General features: G+C 46.9%; 1 protein-coding gene across 1 annotated transcript in view; it reads left to right on the top strand.

Moving 5' to 3' along the window:
* LOC135917502 (nephrin-like) overlaps window positions 1–26,429 on the top strand; it is a 158,204-nt gene that overhangs the window by 116,852 nt on the left and 14,923 nt on the right. Inside the window, exons 3-6 of the mRNA XM_065451076.2 lie at window positions 13,149–13,259; window positions 20,604–20,807; window positions 23,336–23,632; window positions 25,571–25,891. Coding sequence (XP_065307148.2) covers window positions 13,149–13,259; window positions 20,604–20,807; window positions 23,336–23,632; window positions 25,571–25,891 — 933 coding nt within the window. The remainder of the gene's footprint in view (window positions 1–13,148; window positions 13,260–20,603; window positions 20,808–23,335; window positions 23,633–25,570; window positions 25,892–26,429) is intronic.

Here is a 26,429-nt window from a genome sequence, read left to right as displayed (position 1 = left end):
TCTTCCGGCTTAGTGTCACCTGACGAAATGAAATAACATCACATGGGCCTTATCTCATCCTTGTGCTAGCTAACAGATGTAAAGAAAAAGTCGTCTTACGAGTTGCAGGGTTAAACTGCCTAAGTTTTATCGACAATAGTCGGCGTTCTTCTTGCTTTTCTCATCGTTCGTTTGAAAACTTGCGTGTTTCCCCACCTAACAGGGGCATGTATTTGCTCCCATTTCAGTTTTGCTCAAATTAATTTGATTTTTTCAGGACATGTGTGTTTTCCTCACGTGTGCGAAGATGGTGTTTTTGCGGGTGCTAGCTGTGCGTGTACGATATATCGCCGGCAATGCTCGCCTGTGATGCAGGGACTTTTCATGCGCCGTCAAGCGAATGCAGTCCGTTAGGTTTTCTCGACCCGTAAGTGGTGTGGGCACACGTTGGACCACGGCGTTCAGCTACTTATGACGTGTTCCTTGTCGATTCGACTCCGAACTAAGCGGCTGCATTTCCACATGAACGGAGCGCAGAGAGACTTGCACACCACGCTTGGAGTGCTCGTTAAAAAACCTGAAGTACTTAAAATTATTAGAGTCCTCCACGATGCCGCGTCTCTGATAATTCCGGGGTTGCTTTGGGGCGTTGAACTTATAATAAGCAAATTAAACGTACTAGCGTGTTGTAATACATTCTAAATGTAGTTCCACGTATGTTCCACTAAGCTATAGTGGAACCTAGCTATGAGAACCGAATTTCATTGAACGTCGACTTTTTCTTCGGTGGAAAGATACTTAAGAGAGTACGCTCGAAAAGGGGAGCATGCAGTTGTCTTTGCTTCTTGCTTAGACAGAAAAGACTGGTATTTGTTTGTGCAGTATTTGTCATGGCGGGAGGGCCAAGAAGCATAGACTGCTACAGCTTGAACGTAATTCGGCCGACAGCTTTCTATATTCAATGCTTATTCCCGACAGTGAATTACTGGGCTTACTGCGGGAATTACTGTGTATTAGTGTGCCCCAGGGCTCTATCCTGGGGCCACTTCTGTTTTTGGTTTATATTAATAATTAACCTAATTGTCTTTCTTCCATAATATACATTCTGTATGCAGATGACACGACTATATTCACCTTTGATAAAGATATCTCATCTCTCGTTAATACGTTAAATGCTGACTTAGAAAATATCCTAAAGTGGTGTGATGTTAACATGTTATATATTAATGCAGCTAAGACTAAATTTGTTGTATTCTCTTCACATCAGCTAAACATACCATCCATTCCACCCATCACTTGTGGTCCTCACCGCCTTCCTCCAAGTTCATGTTCATCTTTCCTTAGTGTTCTGCTTGATTGTAATTTGATATATCACAATCATATCGATCACATAAAAAAGAGAATAGCTTACGGTATGAGCATCTGAATTGAAACACGCCCTTACTTTACACGTACCACATTACTCTCACTTTATCACTTTTTTGTCTACTCTCCCATTGCTTATAGTATAATGTGTTGGCAAGCTCATATACTCATATTGCGTCATTGCAGACAGTTCAGAACCGAGCTATAAGCATAATTACCTGCAGTCCACTCTTTTCTTATGCCAGTTCCCTACTGCACGAGAATAACATCCTTTCCATTTCTAGACGTCCTCACCAGGTTTTGTGTGACACAGGACCCTTTAAGCTATTGCGTTAAAGAGCAGAAGACGGGGGGAGGGGGCATTATTTCTGATGCACTTGTGAGGTTAAGGTAGCATAGGTGAAGCAACGGCTTTGCTAAAGAAGTCTAGACAAGTGCTTGGAAGCTTATTGTGGGCAACGATTTAACGTGTGCAGGCTAATTACAGGCAACTGAAGTTCTTAATGCAACTTCTCGAAAAAGACAGGGCCTCAATTGCCAAAACGCTTCATTTGTAAGAGCTCTCTGCTATCGGCCAGCTTCCTTCGCACCATCGTAGCCATCGGCAGAAAGCGGTTGGATGGAGTGGAAAGAAATTTTGTGACGTATATTTTCCTCGAAACAAATTTTACGCGTCAGTGCGGTCTTTCTTATACAGTAATCACTCCATAAGAAGCGTTGTGGAACCATTCAGAAGAGAGAGTTGTATTTATTATGATAGAAAAGCTGAGGGGTCGGCCTGAATAAATGTTCTGACCTGCTACTCGGCGTTGGGGTGTAGACAGAAAAAGATAGAGAAGGCGTTGATTATGAGCATGAAAATGGTGGGGAAAATCTTGCACGCTCCAAGACTTCAAAGTCTCTTGTCCAATCGGCTCTCATGCAAAAAAATTGTTGAGAGACTATCAGGCTGGTGACGAGAATAAGGCAAAGATCCTAATAGAATCTTTTCAGTTAATGGTCCAACCACAAATTTGGACAAGATATCTGTCAGCGATTCTCGCTGTACATCAAATTGCGGGCATATGCACAACAGGTGTTCTGTCGTCTAAGAAATACCGCGTTCCTCACAATTCGGACTGTGTGCCCGGCCGATGAGATGCATGGTAGCGCTGGGTGAAGTCCATACCTAATCGTAATCTGTGCAGCAGGCTCACATTACACCGTTTCATGTTCGGTTGTATCCGTATTTTCATCGCTGGATCGAGTTCGTGAAGGCGGGGATGACGATGATTTGGCGAGGCCCAATACACTGCGGTATTATCGCGCAGAAGTCTGTACACCAGGGCATTAGTGTCTGGTTGTGAAAATGGGATGGACACTGGCGTGGCATTATTGTGGGCCATCTTTGCCTCTGCGTAGGCGAGCTCATTTCCATGTAAGCCACAGTGTCCTGGAATCCACTGAAACCTTATGCAATACGTTTTTTTCTGTTTTACCATAGGCCCAATCTGCCGCAAGCGGTAATTTTCTACGGCAGAATAGCCCTGGGCATCGTCGCGCGTGTGGCAATGCGATTACGCTTAGCAAGGCGATTAGGTCAGGAGCTCCAAACGATAGATGAACGAGGGAAAATGAAATTTTTGTTATAGCTAGTCAGAATCACGGAGAAGAACAAGGAATGGACGCAAGGAGAGCCGGCCGCTCCAACGCAAAAAGCTCCTTCGAAAAAAAAAAAGAGTCAAGAACGCTAAATGCAGCCATGTTTTCTTCACTGTAATATAATGCATAGTCCGGCTCATTTGCATTTCATCACTGGGAAATTGGACTCTAATAAACTCTACGCTCTTGCAGGTGTATCTTCTCCCCAAACAATAACCTTCAGCTGTCTTACTTGCGTTTGCTTTCATGAAAACTTTGCGCTTGCTACGTTCCTGTCAAGAATACTGTGTCACACTGACAACGCGCATGCCGTTTGTGTCCTGGAAGTACCGTGTGCGCAGCGTTAGAGAAAGGAACGGCACGCTAGGTAGATTATGATTGTTGGTTAGGGATAAGATAAGCACCAAAGGATGCACAGAATTCTCAGAGTGCAGAGCACTGGGACGACGAGACGCCTTTCCGTATTTCAAGAGAGAGAGAGAGAGACAAAGAGGAGGAAAGACAGGGAGGTTAACCAGTGTAAGTACCGGCTGGCTACCCTGTGCTGGGGAAAGGGGTAAAGGGAATAAAAGGAGAAAGAAGAAGAAGAGGAGAAAAAAATTAAGGAAATTCACGCAGTACCGCGATACTACGCGATACAACACTCAAAGGCGATCGCACAATTCGCATGTCCTTAAAAACTTCAGCAAAGCCCTTAAGGCCTTGAGTGCCGAAGCCCGTCTGGACCAGTGTCCTAGAGCCTTCTCCTCTGTAAAGGGGCGATTGTCCAGTTTTTCGAGCGCGGTTACGAGCACTGTTCTTGGCACTTTGTAGCTGGGACAGTCACAAAGGAGGTGCTGAATCGTCTCCTCGCAGCCGCAGGTGCCGCAAGTGGGGCTGTCGGCCATTCCAATGCGGAATGAATAAGAGTTTGTGAATGCCACGCCGAGCCACAGGTGGCAGAGAAGTGTTGCTTCCGCTCGTGGTAACCCTGGTGGTAGGCGGAGTTGCAGACATGGATCCAATCTGTGGAGACGTTCGTTCGTGAACTCATTGGTGTTCCACAAATTCTGCGTGAGCTCGCGGGCGAGGGAGCGAAGACTTGTGGCTGCGTCTGTTCGTAACAGTGGTAGTGGTACAACGTGGGCACCATCGTGGGCCGATCGGGCGGCATCATCCGCATGATGATTGCCCGCAATTCCGCAGTGACCCGGTATCCACTGGTAGATGACGTTGTGCCCTTTGTTGATTGCTTGATGGTGGAGTAGTCGGATGTCTGCCACTAGTTGCATATTTGGTCCGTGGTTGAAAGGGGACATCATACACTGGAGAGCTGCCTTCGAGTCACATAAGAGGGACCATGACTGTCATGATTTGTGACAAATAAACTCTAAAGCAGCACGGATAGCTGCGAGTTCTGCAGCCGTCGATGATGTTACGTGAGACGTCTTGAACTTAAGGGTATTTCAAGGCGCGCACGAACATAAATAGGAAGGCACTGAATGTTTCAAGAAGCATGTTCCCGCTAAAATGGGAGAGACAAACGCCTTCATGTACGAATGCACTGACGGGTAGCGTCATAATGTTGTCACTCACTCACTCACTCACTCACTCACTCACTCACTCACTCACTCACTCACTCACTCACTCACTCACTCACTCACTCACTCACTCACTCACTCACTCACTCACTCACTCACTCACTCACTCACTCACTCACTCACTCACTCACTCACTCACTCACTCACTCACTCACTCACTCACTCACTCACTCACTCACTCACTCACTCACTCACTCACTCACTCACTCACTCACTCACTCACTCACTCACTCACTCACTCACTCACTCACTCACTCACTCACTCACTCACTCACTCACTCACTCACTCACTCACTCACTCACTCACTCACTCACTCACTCACTCACTCACTCACTCACTCACTCACTCACTCACTCACTCACTCACTCACTCACTCACTCACTCACTCACTCACTCACTCACTCACTCACTCACTCACTCACTCACTCACTCACTCACTCACTCACTCACTCACTCACTCACTCACTCACTCACTCACTCACTCACTCACTCACTCACTCACTCACTCACTCACTCACTCACTCACTCACTCACTCACTCACTCACTCACTCACTCACTCACTCACTCACTCACTCACTCACTCACTCACTCACTCACTCACTCACTCACTCACTCACTCACACATACGCACGGATACGTATGGTGCAACATGCAAAGACTCTATGACCCTAGACCCTACAACCCTATGGCGTGCTTCTTCCCATAAAGACGCATAATGGTTGAGCCAGATTTTACGTTCTTTGACAGTTGCGAAAGTGCTCACGCTCACGGAGAATTGAACCACACACAGGGTATCATATAAGAAAGAAAAAGGAACGAGAGAAATGGAAAAAATACAGCGTTCGGCAAGCTATCGCTGAAGTTCTGTTGAGAGTTTCTGTACCAAGGAAGATAACAATGCCGTGACCTATCCTTCGCTTTTTCGAGAAGCTATAAACCTCATGGCATTACGCGCAGCGCGTGAAGAACAGCAAGAAGTGAGTCAGTATTAACGGCTGCAAGAAATGCTATTGACGTCTACTTGATCGCTCTAATTTTGCGAAAAGGACGACATTTGAGCAGGTTATAACTTTACGGAAGCTAGGATGCTCTATTAGGCAATTTAGAGAAGAAGGAAATCTTATGGTTATTATAGAACTCTCACAGAAAATTTCACCACGTTCTCGTTGAGAATGCCGTGTGGTGATTAAAAAAGAATTAGGTAAAAGCAACTTTCTATAATACTATGATATCTTTATAACATGCAGAATGACCGTGAACTAGATAGCAGATACGGTTTTTTGTTAAGCCGTCGGATGAAGCGTGGTTAGGATAAATGAGCCGACAACTGCCCGTGTCGTACGCTAACTTTTAAAGGAAACGACAAGCCCAACGCGCTGGAAAACACGACATAGCAGCGCTGCAGCACATGGAAGGCAAGGAGCTGGCAAATCGTTAAGGGAACGTGTGGATCCAACGTTAGCAAGTCGGATTGGACTGTGTGCATAGCGGCAACTCGTTGGTGCAATGTGTACAGGCAGGGATAAAAGTTCATGGTTTGAGGTACGTGCGAACAACAACAACAACAATAACAACAACAACAACAACAACAACAACAACAAAATCCAGTGGCGATATAGAAGTGCGATGTGCGACGTCATTTATCCTGACGTTGCACCTATATGAGGTCCCGTATCCATAACTGAAACCGCGTTCACGACATTGCAAAGTGTTATTCCCTTTCACACATACATACACTCTTTTCCACTTTGAGAATCCTAATGCTAACGAATTAAAAGCAGAACCCTTTATCAGCCTGGGCGCACAGCCTGGATTTCAAATGTGGTAGGTGCACTGTAGCGTACGAGACCAGCATTGTATTTGTGACGTTCAATGGCTGTAAGCTAAAACTGGGCTGATATTCGACGTTATCGTGGAACCCAGGTCCCGTAATCTTTTAGCCCTGCCTGTAGCATGCGTGAACCCGCCATGGTTGCTCAGTGGCTATGGTGTTGGGCTGCCGAGCACGAGGTCGCGGGATCGAATCCCGACCACGGCGGCCGCATTTCGATGGGGGCGAAATGCGAAAACACCCGTGTGCTTAGATTTAGGTGCACGTTAAAGAACCCCAGGTGGTCAAAATTTCCGGAGTCCTCCACTACGGCGTGCCTCATAATCAGAAAGTGGTTTTGGCACGTAAAACCCCAAATATTATTATTAGCATGCGTGGGCCCAAGTTTTGGTCAGTTGCGACCGATATTTGAATGTTTCGATAAGCTTTAGGACGCGTAGTGACTGTCGAGAATATCAATTCATTGTGCGGGGCCTGCGAAATTTCGGTTGTATGCTATGTCAAGTTGCGCATAAATCACCAGCTCACTACACGTCCTAGCTTTTTTCAACGCTGCACAGCGTGTGGCGGACGTAGTTTGACTACTTGATGGGATCTGTGAAAACGCAAACAAGAGAAAGAAGCCTATCCGCACCGAGGGGACATCACCTTCGTGCTTATATACCCGCGCATGCCGAATCGCCGTAAGCCCTTAGGCCTCATGGCAAGTGGTCGAACCAGTAGGCGTCGACAAGCCCGACAAAACAAGCGCGGACATTGCAAAGGAGGTCGACTTTCCTTTCCTTCACAAACTACTCCAATCATGATATGCCACTTCGAAGCACTTAGCACGGCGCTGGCGCAATATGCGGTAGCTTTTCACCGTTGGTCACCGGTCACCGATGGTCACCGATGAACGTCATACGGCTAGCCTGTACTCTACTGCGAAATGACCATTGCATTTGAAGCCTTTGTGCAGAGCACGGCAACGTCACGTGGGAGTGAGCTCGCGCTAAGCTTAGGAACCCGTTGGCGTGGATATGGGCGAGACGACGCGTCCCAATTCGGCACAACTGAGCGGGAAAGCGCTGAGCCGTCGAATCCAGCTTCTGACACAGGCCGGGAAATATTAGAGGGTTCGTTTTTATATATGTATGACTCAGACGATGTAGCGAGTCCTTCCATCCCGCTTATTCACACTGCGTGATACCGAATGTCTTCTTCGAACAACGTTACTGAGATTTCTTGTCAACAGGCAGCAGAAAGCGGCGTTATGAACAAAGCGGAGACCAGAAATTATCGCTCAACTCGCTCCTTGACACTGAACATGGCCGCAAAGAGGAACGAAGAAACTACCAGTGCCGTTAGCAAGCATGAAACATCGATGTATGTTCACCTCCCCAAAGCAAAACGTGTCTGAGCCAGACAATTAATAAATTGTATTTCGACAAAGCTAAAGCGACATTTAAGAGCATCGTTGAGTGAGCTTTTCTTAAGTCCTTGTTCTCATCTTGATCGTGACCTTTACATGCTTCTTATTAAAGTTCATGGTCCGTCAAATATGTGCAGGTTGCTGTTTAACAAAGCACTCCTTTCGTTTTCTCGAGTCCTTCACTGAACCTTTGACATCGCCAGGGACGCCACGGGATACATGCAAACATGCTAATTAGCACGCTTCCCGTCTGAAGGGCGCTCATTGCAATTTTTAGTCGCCATGTTGTGAGCTCTTCTATCGCAAAAGAAAAAGAAAAAGAAAAAAGGGCATAGGGACGTGTGTGATCGCAAAAAGTGCGCGTGCCTGAGCGACATAAAGGGAACTGCGTCTAATCACGTTTTTGGGGAATTCTATCAACAAAACTATAAAAAGAGCAAGCTCATCCCTGTCGTTTGTTTCTTTTATGGCAACGGGTTAATGGGCGAGGACGCACACGCACGCTTTCTTTCCCGCCTCGCTCGATCATGACAGTTGAAAACGCCATTTTTGCTCGCCTTCTCACCATTTTTGTTCGACTTAAGCGCAGTTGTATTAACCATGAAATGCTTTCAGCTCCCGTTGTCGACGACCTTTAAGTGACCTTGAGCCAGAAGTGAGAGCCGTTATCTAGGCACTTAAATGAGAATGAGAACATCCGGGCAAGTTACGAGAACAACACGAGATCATCCGCACAACCAGTCTAAACTTACAAGAATGCGGTCTGGGGCCCCCAACCATTTGTATAGAACCGCATTACATACGCTAGTTGCTGCCTAAACAAGCTACAAAAGATATTGCTTCCGAGTTCTTTGTAGTCTTTGTTCACAATATCACTCTAGCTGTAACTTCTAGTACGGTGAACTTTTATTTGTAATTTCCAATAGCGACGATTAAAAGACAGATACAAGGCACCATACACTTCATTGTCACCTTTTGGCGCTGTACGCTGAACGCCAGCGGTCCGTGAGTTCCACTGCGCTGGTTTTTGGGTCGCCTCGAGAGATGGCGCCACGCTGCGTGTTGCCTCATTTAGGCGTTTCCACCCGCCGCCATGGCTTAGCGGCTATGGTGTTACGCTGCTGAGCACGAGGTCGTGGGTTCAAATTCCGGCCGCAGCGGCCGCATTTCGATGGAGGTGAAATGCAAAAACGCCCGTCTCCCACGCATTGAGGGCACGTTAAAGATCCCCTGGTGATAAAGACTAATCCGGAGTCCCCCACTACGGCACCTCTCAATCAAATCACGGTTTTGGCACGTAAATCCCCAGAATCCGATTCATTCTTCGTCTAGCTAGACAGTGCGCTCTGTCTCTATGGCGTCTTTCGCTGCCTGTCGTGCGGCCTTCAGCCGGTTTTCTTCTTCTAGCTGGGCAGCGCCCACATTGACCAATTCACAGCATGGTGCGATGTGGTGTGATGGGGTGTGCCATTGCGAACATGACCTACACCCATTTTAAGATTGCGGCTAGTATAATCTCCAACCAATCTGCTTTGCCGGTTGCCATTTCATGCTTACACCTACTCTCGATTACGGAAGAGCCAGCATCTCTTTACGTAATTCCTATGGCAGCATCGCACTGCAACCTTTTTCATAATTGCAACTGAAATAAAGAAAACTGCACGCAAGGCCACTTAGGAAACCGCTACGTTTACCAATGGAAACATGATGACTGTGTGCACCTGGCGATCTCTTAGAAGCATGGAGTTGCGATTGGATTACATGGCAAAAGAAGCTAAGAATGCCAAAGATGCTTCAGCGTTCCTGTACGTATGGCCAACGCGTATCCACAGAAGATTAGCGTGCGTGCTTCGTTGCCTGCTTAGTGCAACGAGAAACGGATGCGTAGGAATACAAGAAAAATAAAACATTAACGATGTTTTCGTGCAAGGTGGTTGCCTGGGCCAACATGTAGTGAACGGAGATCTCCTAACCTCCTTCGCCAGCATTACCCTGCTTCGACGATCGCTCATTTCCGCGCATTTTGAGCAGGCTAGGTGCCAGCCAGGCCTGCCCGTCGGAGCGTCGGTCGACCCGAGCGGCGTTATTCAAATCGGCGGACTTTTCGCGCTGTCACTGCGTGGTACCCAGCTGTGATTAATGCTCTGTGGGCGCTGCGCTACGACGCAGCGTTTCGCAGCGGTACTCTTGGCGATAATCGAAGAGCTTTTGGCGAAAGTTTGTTTGTGCAGCCACAACGTCGAGGAGCTCTTCTGTGCTGCCCTCAGAATGCATCAAAGTTTGTAACGTGCTTTGGCGACAATACTTGTGGAGTTTCGTCGTTATACTTTAGTGTTTTATGAAAAACCACCCTCACGCTTTGCGCTCCGCCGCACTAATTCTCTTTACCTTCAGCTATACAACTTGCAGACAGACTGATAGAAAGAACCAGTAAAAAAGTGAGCAATCACACTTGAAGAGCCTTAAGAAAGAAGTTAGGCTCGTGCAATGGAGCGGCTTGCTTCACAGAACCCAATTTAAATTCAACCTTTCGTTTGTTTTCTAGTAGCTTCGACATGACATAGGTTGGTTGCCTCGTTATTAATGACGTTAGAACCGACTTTCCATTAAGAACTAGCTAACCGGGTGCATATTGCTTTGTGCGCGCGTCCATGTGTCCAAGCGTGCTGGCTTTTGTTCGGCTTTGATTCTTTTTCTTCTTCACCTGCGCTAAGGCGTGAAGTTCCGAATGGATACACTTTGTTCTTGAGGACTCCCGTTGTCAGCGCCAGCCGGTTCGCGTAGCCGCGCGTAAGTTTTTGCATTATTCGCCGTCGCTTCTTCATTCGTGTTGTTTAAACGTGTCGTAAAAGCCTTGGATCCGATATATATGGGATTGATGACGGCGCGCACGTGCCCAAGTTTGGCACGCGCTAGATCCACGTTCACCTCGGGTATACATAGACGAGTTCCAGCAAAACAACCGCGTATGATGAAATTTTTCGAACGAATAGAAACACCTGACCAGGGCTGTTCGAAAACTGCGCTTACATGTGGTCGGGCGAGTCTCGCAGGTAATATAGAAATCGACGTGAGCTCACATGAAAGGAATATCATGACACAAAAGATGCGCTCTTGTTGGCCCGATTTACCATCAGTCGTCACGTGTGCCCGAATTCCCGATTTACTGTCCGTCATAATGTGTGCCCGAATTCAGCGCCACAATTTTTGGCCGGGAGAAGAAACGAAAATAATAAGAAGAAACTCACAGCACGAGTGTGTAACACGTTAGCATCGGCGTGGGCTTAGCGCTCTCGCTCCCGATCTCGAGCTTGACGAATCACTTGACGATCCTAAGGTCCTGTTTCCTTCATGGCATTTCCCTGCAAAGGATGTTTTATAGCACTCTCGTTTATTGATGCGAAAGCTATAAATGGCTAATGAAGCAGAAAATGCGGCGTTCTCGGCGGGACCAAACGATGGTCTAAAAAGGGCTACGAGCCCTCAACTACGAACTGTATCTTAATTAACTACGCTTTAATTACCACCAACGGTCGTGTGTTCGAGTGCCTTACTTGACTCTAGCTTCATCAACTGTGCCTGAATTAACTTCGCGTTAATTAACACCAAAGGTCGTGGGATCGACTATACCAAAGGTTGGGCGTTCGTAGACTTCATTAATCCAGAGGTCATGGGCTCGAACCTCGAGACACCTCCCACAGAACTGTCCGCAGATCTCGTCGGCGTATCCACAAATCCGCATGCCATAAAGATCGACAGCCCCATCTCTACCTTGTCGACGCGTACATCTCGCCGTTCCGTCTGGCTGGGCGTCCCCTAGTGCCTTGAGCACTGCAAGGGCCCGGGCCGACTCGGAAGCCCGGGACCCGCTCGACTTGCGGGTCGGACCATCCGAAGTGTTTTTCGGTGGGTCCGAGCTGGACCCGGGTCGTACTCGGACTTGATGGCACGGGCGCTGGCCAGACTCGGGCCCGCTCATTAAAGGGCCTTCGAGTCGGCATTCCGTGCCAAGCCGAAGTGACGCGTGCAAAGAGCTCGCTCTTAGTATACCTTAGCAAAGAAAATAGAGAAAAAAAACTTATGAAGTTTTCATTTCTTTCCACAAAAACAGACATTGTTTCTGCTTAATTAAGGAAAAAATAAATTATACAAAAAAACTCTATTCAAACCAAACCTTGTTACGGCTTTCGCGATTGCACTAATACCAACCTCAATACTATTATATTATTTTAGCTGTAACGCAAGAGGTGTCTCTCGCTACTTGTGCGGTTATCTTATGCTGTGGGCTCGTTAATTCAACCGTCTGTGTGGATTTTCCACATTCCCAGATACTCAGTGACCCAAGTTAGACCGATGGTTGGTTTCGAACCCTGTTCGGCACAGCAGCCGGATACGCTACCCATTCCACCACGGGCTATCCAGTGACCCAGGTAGGCGGGAAAACGGTTAGATAAGTACACACAGATATATATTCGGCCCTTAGAAAGTGCGTGAACTACCCTAGGAATGCTACAATATTGAAAACCCAGACTCCAATGACTCAGCAATTAGTAAGAATCGAATTCTAGGGTGTTACATGTCAAAACGGCGGTATGATTGTGAGGAACGCTGTAGTCGGGGACACCTGATTAATTTCGACCAGGAGTTGTTTAACGTGTACCTAAATGTCAGTACACGAGTTTTCTTGACTTTCGCCCTCATAGGAATGCAGCCTTTGCGGTAGCGATAGCACCCACGACCTCGAGCTCCGCATCGAAGCGTCATAGCCACTTAGCTACCTCGGTGGATAATACAATTAGTCTGGACAGCATTTCGGAGTTTTCGGTTCCTTGATGCGGTTGGAAATTTCTGATGATGTTATACATAACTTAACGTAAATCCTAGAATCCTAGAGAGAAAACAAAGGAAGAAGGCCGGGGTGTAACCCAGAAAAGCGTCAGGTTCACTGCCCTGCGCTTGGAGAAGGGATTAGAATGAAGCAGAGAGAGAGCGAGAGAGAGAGAGGGGAAAGAAGAAAGGTGATGAATTCGCTCACGCGCACAGACGGCGCCACACAATCCAAGCTGTTCACACAGGCCAGTCGTCCTCAAGAAACACAAAAGTGCCTTGTGGACCAATGAGTGATAGGGACGGTGCTTGAGTAGTCTAGTAGGCTTTAAATACGCCAGTGGTATCGCATAATTGTTTTTCTTTGTTCTTATTTTGGTGAAGGGAAGCAAACCAGATATTAATCTTTGTTCTGGCTAACCTCCCTACATTTATACTTTATTTCGTGTATCTCTCATTCTTTGTTTTTTCTCTCTCTTTATCTCACTGTCTGGTTTTCTTACCCATTGCAGAGCCTCCAACTGCCCCCGTGATCCGAGACGGGAGCGGCATTGTACTTCATGGTGTCACCAAGCCGTATGATGAAGGCATCAGTTTGGCTATCGACTGCGAGGTGCGCGGAGGTGAGGCATTCTTGCTTTTTGATAATTAATTGCCGTCGCAACTTTTATGTATTATATTTTCGTTCGAATCCTTGCGTCACAAAATATGGGATAACTTACGTGAAAAACGTGCATGCTCTCCTCATGCAAAAGAATTGAAGCGGTGGGTTATAGAACGTGTTATCCACAAGCCATGATTTTGATACCCGTTGTTAGGTGTACAGCAAAGTGTTTCGGACCCAATCGCGTTTGATAGGCGACGTCTAGGTGGAGCAATTGCCGGCAACGTTTGCAAGGCTAGCTTCGCCTACAGCAAGCAAACCCCATCCTCCTCCTTAATGCCTTAATTAAATTCGCCTTAAGACCAAAAGTCGTGAGCTCGAGATCCTGAAATAACTATGCCCTAATTAACGGCGCCTTAATTAACTTCGCCTTAGACTTAATCCCAAAGGTCGAGGATTCGTAGTCTTAACACCGAAGGCCGCGGGCTCGACTCCCACCAGTGGTCCAGGGTTCATAGGATTTTTGTACAATCGTGTGGTCACGCCGCCAACGCCGGATTTTCCGCTTCATGAGCCATTTAATGCTTTCGCATTAATAAGTGAACTAGCTAGTGGTCGGAGATGGCGACGGTGTCAGCTGATGACCAGACAAGAAATTATGCAGATTCCGCGTGCTGTGGGAATCGAAGTTATGCGAAGCACTTTGCAGGTAGCCGGCTATGGCATGGACCCAGCGGCGGCGAGCCTCAACCGGATCTGTGACTCTCTCGATTAATTGGAGCATATCCGAGCTTATCGTGGAGCTCGGATATGCTGAGGGCCCGAAATAATGCGGGCTTGCCTAGCTGCGGCTTTCCTCTGCGCCCAGTAGCGCGCCAGTAGTACGCCATCCTCGAGCTGCTCATGTAAACATCTGAGGAACACCGTGTCCAAGTTGACGCACTTCTCTTCGAAGCTGCAGTCTTCCGAGAGCTTCTTTGTGAGCGTCAGGAGATTGTTGGCGTGCACGGGGTGAGAAACTTGCTTTTGGATGGCTGTTCGTAGAGACAGGAGACATTGAGCACTTTTTGTGGTCCTGCCAGCAATTCCAAGATGAAAGAGACACTCTCCTGAAGAATTTGCAACACAAGGACCTTCCGCATGCGCGCCTGCAACACCTTATATTTCCCGAGGGATCAGTGATGGCCCGCAAAGAAACTTCACGTCTCCTGATCGAATTCTTAAGAGACACTGGGTTGATGGACATATGGTGAAACCCATCAGCGGTATTGTGCGAGACGCTCGGGCGGAGCAATTGCCGGCCTTGTTCGCCAGGCTAAACCCGCCTGCTGCTACAATTCACCACTACCACCACCACCACCACCACCACGTACATACACGGACCTTTTTACGTTGCCCATCGGGCTCGGTACACGTAGCACGCGAGAATCGGAGACGAGAGTCGGATGACGGAGCTCGGATAACGGCAAGTCCGCGACCACCGGCAACGCAAACATGAACATATACCCAGCAGCTCGAGAATGCATGGTAGGCTATATACAGGGTGTGGCAGCGAACATTTTCAAAGTTTTTTAAAAAGTTGCCTGTAGCACATTGTAATATTCTAGCTCATGAGGTGCTCTACTCGAAGCGGCGGACACTACTTGCAAGAAAATGGAAGTGAAAAATCGACTAATTAACAAAAGTGCACTAATTACCTTTTTAACGAATTACCGTATGATCCAAATTCCAGTTTACAAATTGTAGCCGTGAAGTTCACGATGTGGATCCACTCGGAATGAATTCTCAGGACGACACCAGTTTCTAGATAGTAATTCCCAAACTTTGCGGAGAAATGCATTGGCGTTCTAGTTAGTTGTGTGCTTCAATGCATAAAAAGACGTTATATTTTCACTAACGGGAACGATGTATACATAGTAACCTCGCGAAGCATCAAGGAATGCTTCGCATAATTACTAGCTGCTAAATACAATTTATCTCGGGTCATCCGCTGAGGCTCTGATAAGCAGCTACGCTGCACAATCTGTACCGCATTTCTTTCCTTTCCCTTTCTTTTTTTTTTTGTCTCAGCGGGCTCAACCCAAGAACACTGTGACGGTTTCTTTCGCCCCTGTTCCTGTCTTTCGCTTTATTGTACTGCTGAGACGACGTGTGCGACCCGCAAAGCCAACGCCATTGCCACATCCACGTGGCTCGCACTGCGTGTCATTTGAGGGAGCGAGGGTATATACGGCTAGCTTAGACTTAACGGGGCACTATTAATTTGGCGGAGACTCACGCACTCTTAATTCGGCAGACGCCAAATACGCTCCCGGTGGTGTACAAAGTATGGTTGCTGCTCGACTGCGCATGCGCATACGACTGTCTTCGACTTGTGCGCTCTTGTTGAGGGAGCGAGGGTATATACGCCTAGCTTAGACTTAACGGGGCACTATTAATTTGGCGGAGACTCACGCACTCTTAATTCGGCGGAGACTCACGCACTCTTAATTCGGCAGATGCCAAATACGCTCCCGGTGGTGTACAAAGTATGGTTGCTGCTCGACTGCGCATGCGCATACGACCGTCTTCGACTTGTGCGCTCTTGGTGAGGGAGCGAGGGTATATACGCCTAGCTTAGACTTAACGGAGCACTATTAATTTGGCCGAGACTCACGCACTCTTAATTCGGCAGACGCCTAATACGCTCCCGGTGGTGTACAAAGTATGGGTGCTACTCGACTGCGCATGCGCACACGACCGTCTTCGACTTGTGCGCTCTTGTATATGACGCCAAACACGCTAAAGCCGCGGCCTCATTGAGACGAGAAATCCTGACCCGCTAGCTCTATTACTTCACAACGCCGTTAAGTAACGGGCGGCAGAGAACGATCTCCGTATAAACTGGCTTGTTGACACTGTTCAGAAGATCAGGCACGATGAGAAAACACGTGGAGCGCCCATTTAGGCGTTTGTGTGCTTTTTGTCTCGACATATTCGTCTGGATTTTGCGCCACCCCTTGCGTAATAGACGTTCTTTCGACCCTTGGTTCCCTGAGGGAAATATAGATCTACATTCTCCCCTAACTCAGCTCACGCCATGAGAGAGTGCGAACGCAGCGGATTGAGTCGGTGCTTTATCGCGTGTCACTCCGCTCGGTGTCAGGTGGCCCGAGGCAAATCGATGAAAGGGTTTCCTCTGCTCTAATGGCGCTGCGTTCTACGATTGAGCTTGCCTATACGTGGGGTATTTCTGATGTCAGAGGTCATGAGTGTTTCTTGGGCCACCGTCAGCAGCGCTGAAAGGCATAGTGCCGGTCGAACGAAATAGCAGACCCGGGCTTTCGACGCGTCCCAGACGCGTGGATTAACCGTCTCGTCTCGAGGGTTTGCTCGACACACGGTCGCATATTCGACGGTGAAGCGCTAATGGAAAGGGGCGTTCAGGGATGCCGATAAATGGTTTGATATACGTAAAGAAAGTACTTCAGCTTTGTTGGAATATTTGGCGGGTTGTTTCTTTTTTTGCCCTGAGTTTAGTCTGATCATTACGTACTTGCCATGCTTTTAACTGGCGCGCCCTGCGCTGTCTAATTTAAAATAAATGTCAGTCATCTCGCTCACTTTGGATGCCATTTTTACAGTAGTGCTCTTTAATTTTTCGCAACTTGAACTTCGTATGCGCATGGACTGGCTACCGGAAGCAACGGAAAATGACTTGAGCAATCGAACATATCTGGGTGCTCTGTGTTGCGTATGCGCAGCGGCGTGTTGGGGCGGGGACGCGGCAGCGAGATGCTCGCCGCGTTCGTGCGCATGCTCGCGCAAAGCTTTTTCCGGGTCGCTCGGCTCGGAGCCAGTCGTAGAGTGAATATTTGTTTTGAATATCGCAGAGCAACATAACTGGATCGAATATATATGTTTTACGCCGATATGCTCTCTCGTAGGTCTCCTTTGAACACCTTCGTCGGTGTGTAGGTAGCGCCGGGTGCGAGCTCACAAATGGGCTTGCGGGGCCGTTCGCTGGAAGACGTGGCAGCGCCTCGCATTTCTTAGCCGACACACGCCCCGGTCTACGGGCGTAGTCGGCGAGTAGAACGCCACGCGCGGCGCCGATGCTAGACGCTCTCTTCGCAAGTCGGGGCTTCCGTGACCGATCCCATTTTGCCCGTATCGATTAGATCAGTGCATTTAAACACGGCGTGCTTTCATGACTATGCACTTAGGTTGTACAGCGCCGCACTGTGACAAATGTTGCATCTGTTCGATGTAGAGTTTTCGTGTTCGGAGCGGAAGGTGAAAATGGATTCAAGGTAATTTTGCCCGGAGTTGTAGGAAGGTAATTACTACGGGCCGAATTCGGGAAATTTCGGCCATATCTGAGCAATACCATCAACAATATTGAATGTTCGTAATTTAACGCGTCCTAAAGCGCCCTGAGGTAACGTTCCAGTGCCATTCACGGCGGTTAGTGTTGAGGCCTTTAGTTTTCAGCCTTTTTATGAAGCAGTTGCACTATTTGCAGGCTTTCTACCACGTCGTTGAGTGCATGTAAACAGTGTGGTGGAAGCATTTACAGGCTTAAAGAACTGCTGCTTTGAAGTGGCATTTATGAACTAAGGCTATTGAGCTGGCTGTGTCTCGGATTTATAGCATACTCTCCAGGCGCTAAGAGCAACGCAGAAGAACACACGAACAAAGGAGAATGGATACATAGGACGAGGCAAAAATTGTAACTGGCTTTATTTTGATGGACGCTGTGCAGGAGCGCCGTATACGCATCGTTTTATGTATGCGCACATCGCCCTTTTTCATGTGTCGTTTAGTGCTGCACTTGGCGGTTCAAAAAGTCTGGTACTGCGGACTAGCCCTGTTTCTGATCCTGACGAACTGGCATTGAGTTATAAGAAGAGCCAGAACGTGGGTTATTGGAACGTGGAACGTGGGAACGTGGGCACAGGAGGCTCAACGTCGTTTTCAATCGTTTTTCATCAATATATTGAGTGCGACAGACATTGTTTGCACCGTTCTTCAGTAGCCCCTCTAAGTCTGTCGTCGTGCTGAACTAAAGCGCAGGGGTCGAGCACCGGCTTCTATGTTGCGAAGAAAAGCCGCGGATTACAAACAAAAGGTGCTCTAGAAAGCAGCATGTACAGAAGCTTGTGGTCAAACTCGTGGCAACTGCACTAACACTCAACGCATTCAACGACTCACTCACTCACTCACTCACTCACTCACTCACTCACTCACTCACTCACTCACTCACTCACTCACTCACTCACTCACTCACTCACTCACTCACTCACTCACTCACTCACTCACTCACTCACTCACTCGCTCGCTCGCTCGCTCGCTCGCTCAATCAATCAATCAATCAATCAATCAATCAATCAATCAATCAATCAATCAATCAATCAATCAATCAATCAATCAATCAATCAATCAATCAATCAATCAATCAATCAATCAATCAATCAATTTACTTTCTCGTAACTATAGTATGTAACTGGAGTAGCATGTTAAGCCTGCCACTGCGCTCTCTCCTGTTATCGTTAAACTTTTTGACGATATTCTAACGATAAATTTATATTTAATTATGGTTAATGGTAGTGTACTGCCACGATCAATTTAAGACTAGGCGACGACGACGACGACGACGAAGACAAAGAGGTTCGTGGCTGCTGTCGAAAGTTGTTACCAATAACGTACTACATCAAGATGTCCGGTCGCCCTCAATATTATGTAGATTTCACCTGTTGACGGTACAAACATTCTTAAGTATGTATGAATACCCTATTAGAAATTTGGAAACCATATTCTTTTCTCAGCCTGCATTATTCTTCGGAGTACACTGACCTCGGTTTTATACACAGGTGGTCTTTTTACAAGCATTGATTAAACCCTTAAATGTACGTGTCTTGGCGGTGCCACCTATTCATGATGTGCGAGAGAGTGTACAAATCACCTATAACGAGATAGACCTAAACGACGCAAAACGTCCCTCTCATAATATAGTAAACGGACTATTACAAGATCAGTTATTGTTCTTTTGTTATATTTACAGTAACCGCGACAGACACCTCACAGTGTGAAGAAAAATCTCGATTTGGCATTTTCGCTCCTGCTCTAGACTGGTAATTCTTTATCAGAATTCGAAACTTCTTATCCGTATTCTGGCTAAAATACCAGCTGTAATGATAGCCTTACGCAAAGTAATTTCATCGCTCTCGACGGTAGTCATAATAGCGGATTCTTTATCTTTATGTTCTTGGCTTACAGCAAATAGTGGAACTAACCTTTTACGTACATTTCATTTTCTAGTACCTGCCGACATAAATTTAATTAGATTACTTGGGATGCCTAGACATGAGGGATTATTCATGAACGAAACGGCTGACAGTCTCTTGACAGTGGCCCTAATTGGCCCTGTGCTGTCACTATTTTCTACATCAGCTAACCTAACTACTGCTTAATCCAGGGGAAATGCAGTTATTCGAAACCTTTTGAAACCAGCTATAAGCTATAAGATATAAAAGGCGACGCCTCCTATTTCCTTGGCACGAAATTCCTTTCACACGAGTAAAACTAAACTAATATTTACCCGATTACGTTGTCGAATGCCAGTCTTACGGTTTTATCGTTACAGAGCTGGTCTGGTGCTCTCTCCTCTGTGCCCAATCTGAGAAGAAGATGAGACTAGACACATTTTTTTTCTTATTCTGCGCCTTTCTTTTTCTTAAGGAAAAGCATTTTAGAATCACAATTCAGGCAACTTGGTTTAAATTTTTCCATTCCGAATATTATTTCTCTAGGAGCCTCCTCTCTTGGAAACTACCACAGTGATGTTTGCTCAGCATTGGAGGAATTGATAGTTGTTTCAAGGGTATCTTCTTAAGTTATTCACACGCTATCTTTTATTTATCTATTTCTGATAATTTTACCAATTTTAGTACTAACTACAATTTCCTAATACCATCCAAATCTTGGCCCATTCCACGCAGCTGGTATGCGTCATCATAAAAGGAAAACCAAATGAAGCAACGCCGTCGCGGAATAAAAAGCAGCCGTTCGTTCCGAGCTGTCTGCCTTGCAGTTTCCTCTCGCGACGAACTACAAACTACCTCTTTCTTCGTCCTCGTCGCGTAGTCCTAAATAGAGCGTGGCAATATGAGATCAGCGCCTTTAGGGGTGTCAGCAACGTCTTTCCCTCTCTCCTTCTCACTCTATGGATGAATGGAAACAACTTTAATGAAAATCCAGCAAAGTTTAACGATCAGGGCTGAGGTCTCCCATGAGGGGACTGCGAGGCCTTGCCTCGTCGCCGCCTCTCGGGCCCGCTCGACTGCCCACTCTTGTGTGTAGCGTTCATGTATGTCCTGTGCAGGAGAGCCGCCACCGAAGCTTGTTTGGTCCGGGAGCGGCTATCACCGCTTGCAGGCGAAAGAGCAAAACATCCGCCAAGGAAACGTCACGCGAAGCTCTCTTCGTATCGAGTCGTTGGGAAGAGAGTTCCTCCTCGACACCTTTGTCTGCGCTGTGCAAGAGATTCCAGAAGCTATGAACAGCTCTTTCACCGTCGACATGAATCGTAAGTTCTATTTTACAATTCTATATACTGCAGGGCCTTCGATCGTCCTACCTTGGGTAAACGCGAAATGACAGACCGCTTTCGCAAACAGAAGACGCATGGTATGATGTGGCGTCCGATACGATGCGAGGCGCCCCGGAAGGACGGCTCTTTCGAGTGTTAGAATTTATTGAATGCTCAATAAACCGGTTGGAAAGTAGTTGGATTTGGTTGTTAGCGACAAGTTGGATTGCACGCGGCATTGTACCATCTGTGTTCTGATTTATTCCGTAGTTGCGACATCCTGAAGGCACCTGCTTGCATGAAGCTGAAAGCTTATGCCAGAAAATTCCTTCAGAAACATAAAAAAACATTGAATTCGACTTGTTACTGCGCTAGTAGGAGTGCCCTTTCTATTATTACAAGCAATACATATAAAATACGCTCTTTCGTGAGGCCGAAGGTACCACGACTGTTTTACAGTAAACCATTAAGGAACATCCGCTCTCGCTTTGACGTTCAGCTTCTGTGAAAATCACGACAGTGAATGATTTATATTGACGCGTGTACAAAAACAATATTTGCACAGGGTTGAGGGGTGGCCGAAGTGGGGAAATAGCTGCCTTATGGCAGCGCAACTAGTTTGGCTGCAGCCGAGTGGAGAATGAGTGAGTGAGAAAACTTTATTTCTAATCAGAACGATTCGCGTCCGGCTAGCAGTGGGCTGGGGCAGCCGCCGAGGTTACGGCCAAGAGTTCTTGCCTCCCGGCGGCCTCTTTGAGCCGCCGGACTGCCTAGAGTTGGTCTTCCAGGTTCGAGCTGAGCAGCGCGGCCTGCCATCGCGCGGCTGAGGCGGTCGGTGGAGGCCTCGCTCTCATTATTGCGTATTAATTAGTCCCTGGCATTCCCACAGCATGTGTTCTAGCGTGGCTCTGGTGCGACACACTTTGCCCCTATGTGTTGTGTATATTTCTGGATAAATAGCATGCATTGATGTCGGACTCTTGTAGGATCTCGTTTGTAGTTGCAATAAGGGCCGAAGTCATTTTCCTTTTAATTTTGCGCCGAAAGGCAAGTGAAGTCGACGAATTCAAAATTCTAGGCTCATAGTGAAGTTTGTGTCAGTGGACGTGACCGCCTGAGAATCTGCCGAAGCGTCATCAGGCCACATGAAGACTGATTAAAGACAGATTAAAAAGGAAAAATGATTGATAGTAACAGTTAGTGAACGATAACGTTATAATAGAGATTGATAGAGGTTAATAATGACTAGTGATGACTTGTAATGACTACTAATGACTTGTAATGACTTATAGTGACTACGAAATGACCAATACGTGTAACAACTTGTAACGACTACAATTATTTAGAAATTACTAAAAATGCTTAGTAATGACCACTAATGACTAATAATGACTCAAATTACTTGTAATGGCTACTAATTACTATGAAATGCCAATATGTCTAACGACAACATGTAACGACTACAATTGATTAGAAATGGCTGCAATGATTAGTAATGACCAGTAATGACTGAAATGGCTTGTAATGACTGCAAAATGACCAATATGTCTAACGACAAATTGCGAATTGTAACTACTACAATTGATTAGCAATGACTAAAAATGCTTAGTAATGACCAGGAATGACTGATAATGACTGAAATGACTTGTAATGACTAGTAATGACTATGAAATGACCTTGTATGTCTAACGACAACTTGTAACGACTACAATTGATTAGAAATGACTAAAATGATTAGTAATGACCAGTAATCACTAATAATGACTGAAATGAGCTGTAATTACTACGAAATTACCGATATGTCTAACGACGAACTGTAACGACTACAATTGATTAGAAATTACTGAAGATGCTTAGTAATGACCAATAATCACTAAAGATGACTGAAATGACTTGTAATGACTACTGATGACTAGGGTATGACCAACATGTCTAACGACGGCTTGTAATGACCACAAATGATTACGAATGACTAAACATGTTTAGTAGGGAGCAGTAACGACTAAAAGAAAGAAGAGAAAGAGAAAAGACAAAGAGAAGGAAGCGAATGATAAGAAGAGGAAGAGTAGGCTTTCGCCGTTCACCTCTTACGAGAGATCTTAAGAGACCCTGTAATTTTCTTTTGTATTTAGGCCGTTGTGGCGTGGTAAAATCTTTCAACACTTGTTATGTTTATTCCATGGCTCCTTTAGAATAAAATGCAGTCGATCTTTACCAACAAAAGCTTGAATAAGCTCCAGCAGACGCCGTCAAAATCCATGACATTATATATATGACTGGTGCGGAAACTTCTAGACGGCGTCGTCGCACAAGTTTCGTTTTGGCATCCTTTCCGGCTTACTAAGCTTTCTCCCAAACTAAGAGCGGCTTTTTTGTTACTGTACACGGGTAAATCACTGATGAAACTAGGAATAGAGGTTTCCCCTAAACTCCAGCGCCATCACAAGCGGGCTTTCTCATGTACTGCGTGCGGTAAATCTCAACTCCAACGGCGCGCCTTCACTTTCTGCGCGACGCGGCCGCAGTGCGACCGCTGTCGGTGCGCCTGTGGAGCGTGCAGAACGCGTCGCGGGCCGAGCTTCCGGCCGAGCTCCACTGCCGCGCCCTGGGCTCCCGGCCGGCGGCGCAGCTGAGCTGGTGGCTGGACGAGGTGCGCGTCGAGCCCTTCTTCCACGAGGAGTCGGACAGCGGCAACGACAGCTTCAGCGTGCTGCTGCTCACGCCCACCGCCGGCGACGACGGAAGGACCGTGCGCTGCATGGCCGCCAATCCGCGCTGGCCGGAGGACGCCCTCGAGGCCACCTGGACGCTCAACGTCCAATGTGAGAGGAGGGGCCCTGGGCGAACGGGGGAATGCTGTTCCGCACCATCTGTAAAATTCGCCATCCTGTCAGTTCCGATTGGCTCGAAGGGCTTATACTGTTTCTCCGTGGGTATGAAAGTACAAACATGGCGGCTGCAGGTTCAGTGTTGTTCTGTTCTATGCTATACTGTCCCGAGAAAAAAATAGATACTTGTGGTCACTGAATAAGCCAAAGTTAATTGACCTTTCTGAACCCACACGGGTGTCTCGTTCACAATCTTTAATTAACGTGGAGTAACTTTTGACTTAGTCAATGACCAGGTGCCTTTGTGCTTGTTTCTTCTTTTTCTAGTAAAGTTACTGACTAGACAACGTTTTGTCGAACCTTTCCCTATATTCTCTTCTGACTTGTCCTTTCCTTTCTTGTCCGGTCCTGTTTTTTTTTATTGGTAAAGCTTTCTTTATTTTCCCCCTTTATTCCCTTCTTCTATCTTTCTTTACTTCTTTCCTTCCGTCTTTCTTTCTTTCTTTTAGAACTCAAGGAGCTCAGTGTTTTGAAATCTTTATACTTTATCGTTGTATTCTTTTCCTGCAATGTTAGAACAAAAATAACGAAGAACGAGATGTCCTCTGTAAGTTTCAGGTAAAGTTTACAACTTAGAATGCTTCATATGGTCCCTGAGAGCGTGAGCGACAAGAAGGGACGCGGTAACAAAAACTGTGATAACAAGAATAGAAACCCAAGTTGTAAGCGTAGAACAGAAAGAGAAAGCGGCCACGTGCCTAAAGGTTCACGCGCGGCTTAAGGATGTGCTCTTGGTGTTTTGAAGTTCTAGGTCGGGTACCGTTTCGACGCCGCTTGTGTACTTGAAGCGGAAGCTGTCTGCTTAGTTCTGTCGTCATTTGTTAGACACTTCCTTTTTGTGGCTTGCACTATCCCGATCTTTTGTGTTTGCTTCAAAACAATACAACTCAATTCTTCGCAAGGAAAGTGGATGTCGCCTTCGAATGCTAGGACGGTGCCCTTCTTTACATGACTTTCGCTACAACAGAAGTTCGAAGGAAGTTACATAGATGCATTATACGATAGCCTCAATAAAGCAACGAAATCATCTTTATTGGGTTGAGAAATAATATAGTTCTGGTAACAGAGGGTAGTTACTAATAGCGTATCAAATCAGGCTACCCTAATTTTTTTATTTGTGTCGCCTATGTCGAGTTCCACGCAGCAAGACGGAAAAGACCTCTGTTTACCAACAGAATTTTTGACACGTTGCCTGTTATTATTAAAATATGTAAGTTGCCATTTGCCAGTAATAAGCCTTGTCATGTTCTTTTATTTAACAAAATATACAACAGTCACTGAAGACCAGAAACACATGTGTGAATTGCAGTCATTTAATTGCAGGAACTGCCACTTAGCTAATGACAAAATCTATTGACACACACACACACACACACACACACACACACACACACACACACACACACACACACACACACACACACACACACACACACACACACACACACACACACACACACACACACGCACACACGCACACACACACGCACACACATGCACGCACACGCACACACACACACACGCACACACACACACACACACACGCACGCACACGCACGCACACGCACACGCACGCACACGCACACGCACGCACATGCTACACCGCTCTAAAAACAGCAATTGCAAGTGCACAGAAGAAAATTCGGTAGAGCATTCACAGTTAAGTCTCTATATGCTAAGGCATAGCCCGGACTGAAGCTCTTTTTTCACGGAGGACGTTTATGCCGGGCTATGGCGCCTGTCCTCGCACTCATCAGACGCGGCAATTGAGCTCGGAGCCTTCATAGAACGGAAAGCTGTATCCATTCGATTCCTTTACGCTGCCCCTATCGACAGCCGCAGTGAGCGTGCGCACACCCTTCCACGTCGCAGACGCCCCCAACGTGACGCTGCGACTGGGCCGTGGTCTGTCCGAGCCGATGATCCTGGAAGGGCGCGACGTGTACCTGGAGTGCGCGACGTCGGCCAACCCCGCCGCGGACGTATTCCAATGGTTCCACCGCGGCGTGCCTTTGGAACCCGGAGGCAACGCCACCGCTGCGGTCTCCGCTGGGCAGCAGTCGTCTCTCCTGGTGACCGGGCCCTACCTCATCATGCGGCGTGTGCGACCTTCTCAATCAGGCACTTACGCATGCGAGGCGTCGAACCCGCTGGCCAGCATGCGTAGCAACACCGTTCAGCTCACCGTTCTTTGTGAGTGACGGTGACGATTAGCGATCATTTATTGCGCCAAGTAAAAAGAAACAGACTGTCGCGCGGTCACAGGCAATTACACAAGCCAGTTTCAAAAGAAAACGTGATGTCGCCTTCAGAACCTTGTGGACCCATGAACGGCGAGATCGGTGTTTCAGTACCTTGTGTGATGACAAAAGCCAATCATTTTAAATAGAAAGTATCTCTAATGAAAACTTGACAGGTTTGATTGGCGGCAGGTCTAGCACGCAAGCTCGTCCAGAATAAACGATGAGAAATTATAACGAGGTGCAATTATCTTTGTGCCTAAAGTTAAGCACAGCCACATAACATGTCATTGACGGTCGGGATGCAACCGCATGGCAGCGCTCGCGCACTATCAGCCCATTCGGTGAGGGCGGTATAGGCGCTTGTGAACACAAGAAGAGCAACGTGAAACAGCAAATAATTCCGAAATAATTTAATGGCGAGTGGTGGTGTGACCCCACCAACCATGCACATGAAGCGGCAGAATGGTACGGATATGCGCTTCTGTAAG

This window comes from Dermacentor albipictus, chromosome 3 (assembly GCF_038994185.2).
Source record: "Dermacentor albipictus isolate Rhodes 1998 colony chromosome 3, USDA_Dalb.pri_finalv2, whole genome shotgun sequence".
NCBI classification, from domain to species: Eukaryota; Metazoa; Arthropoda; class Arachnida; order Ixodida; family Ixodidae; genus Dermacentor; species Dermacentor albipictus.
This window is presented reverse-complemented; position numbering and strand designations above follow the sequence as displayed.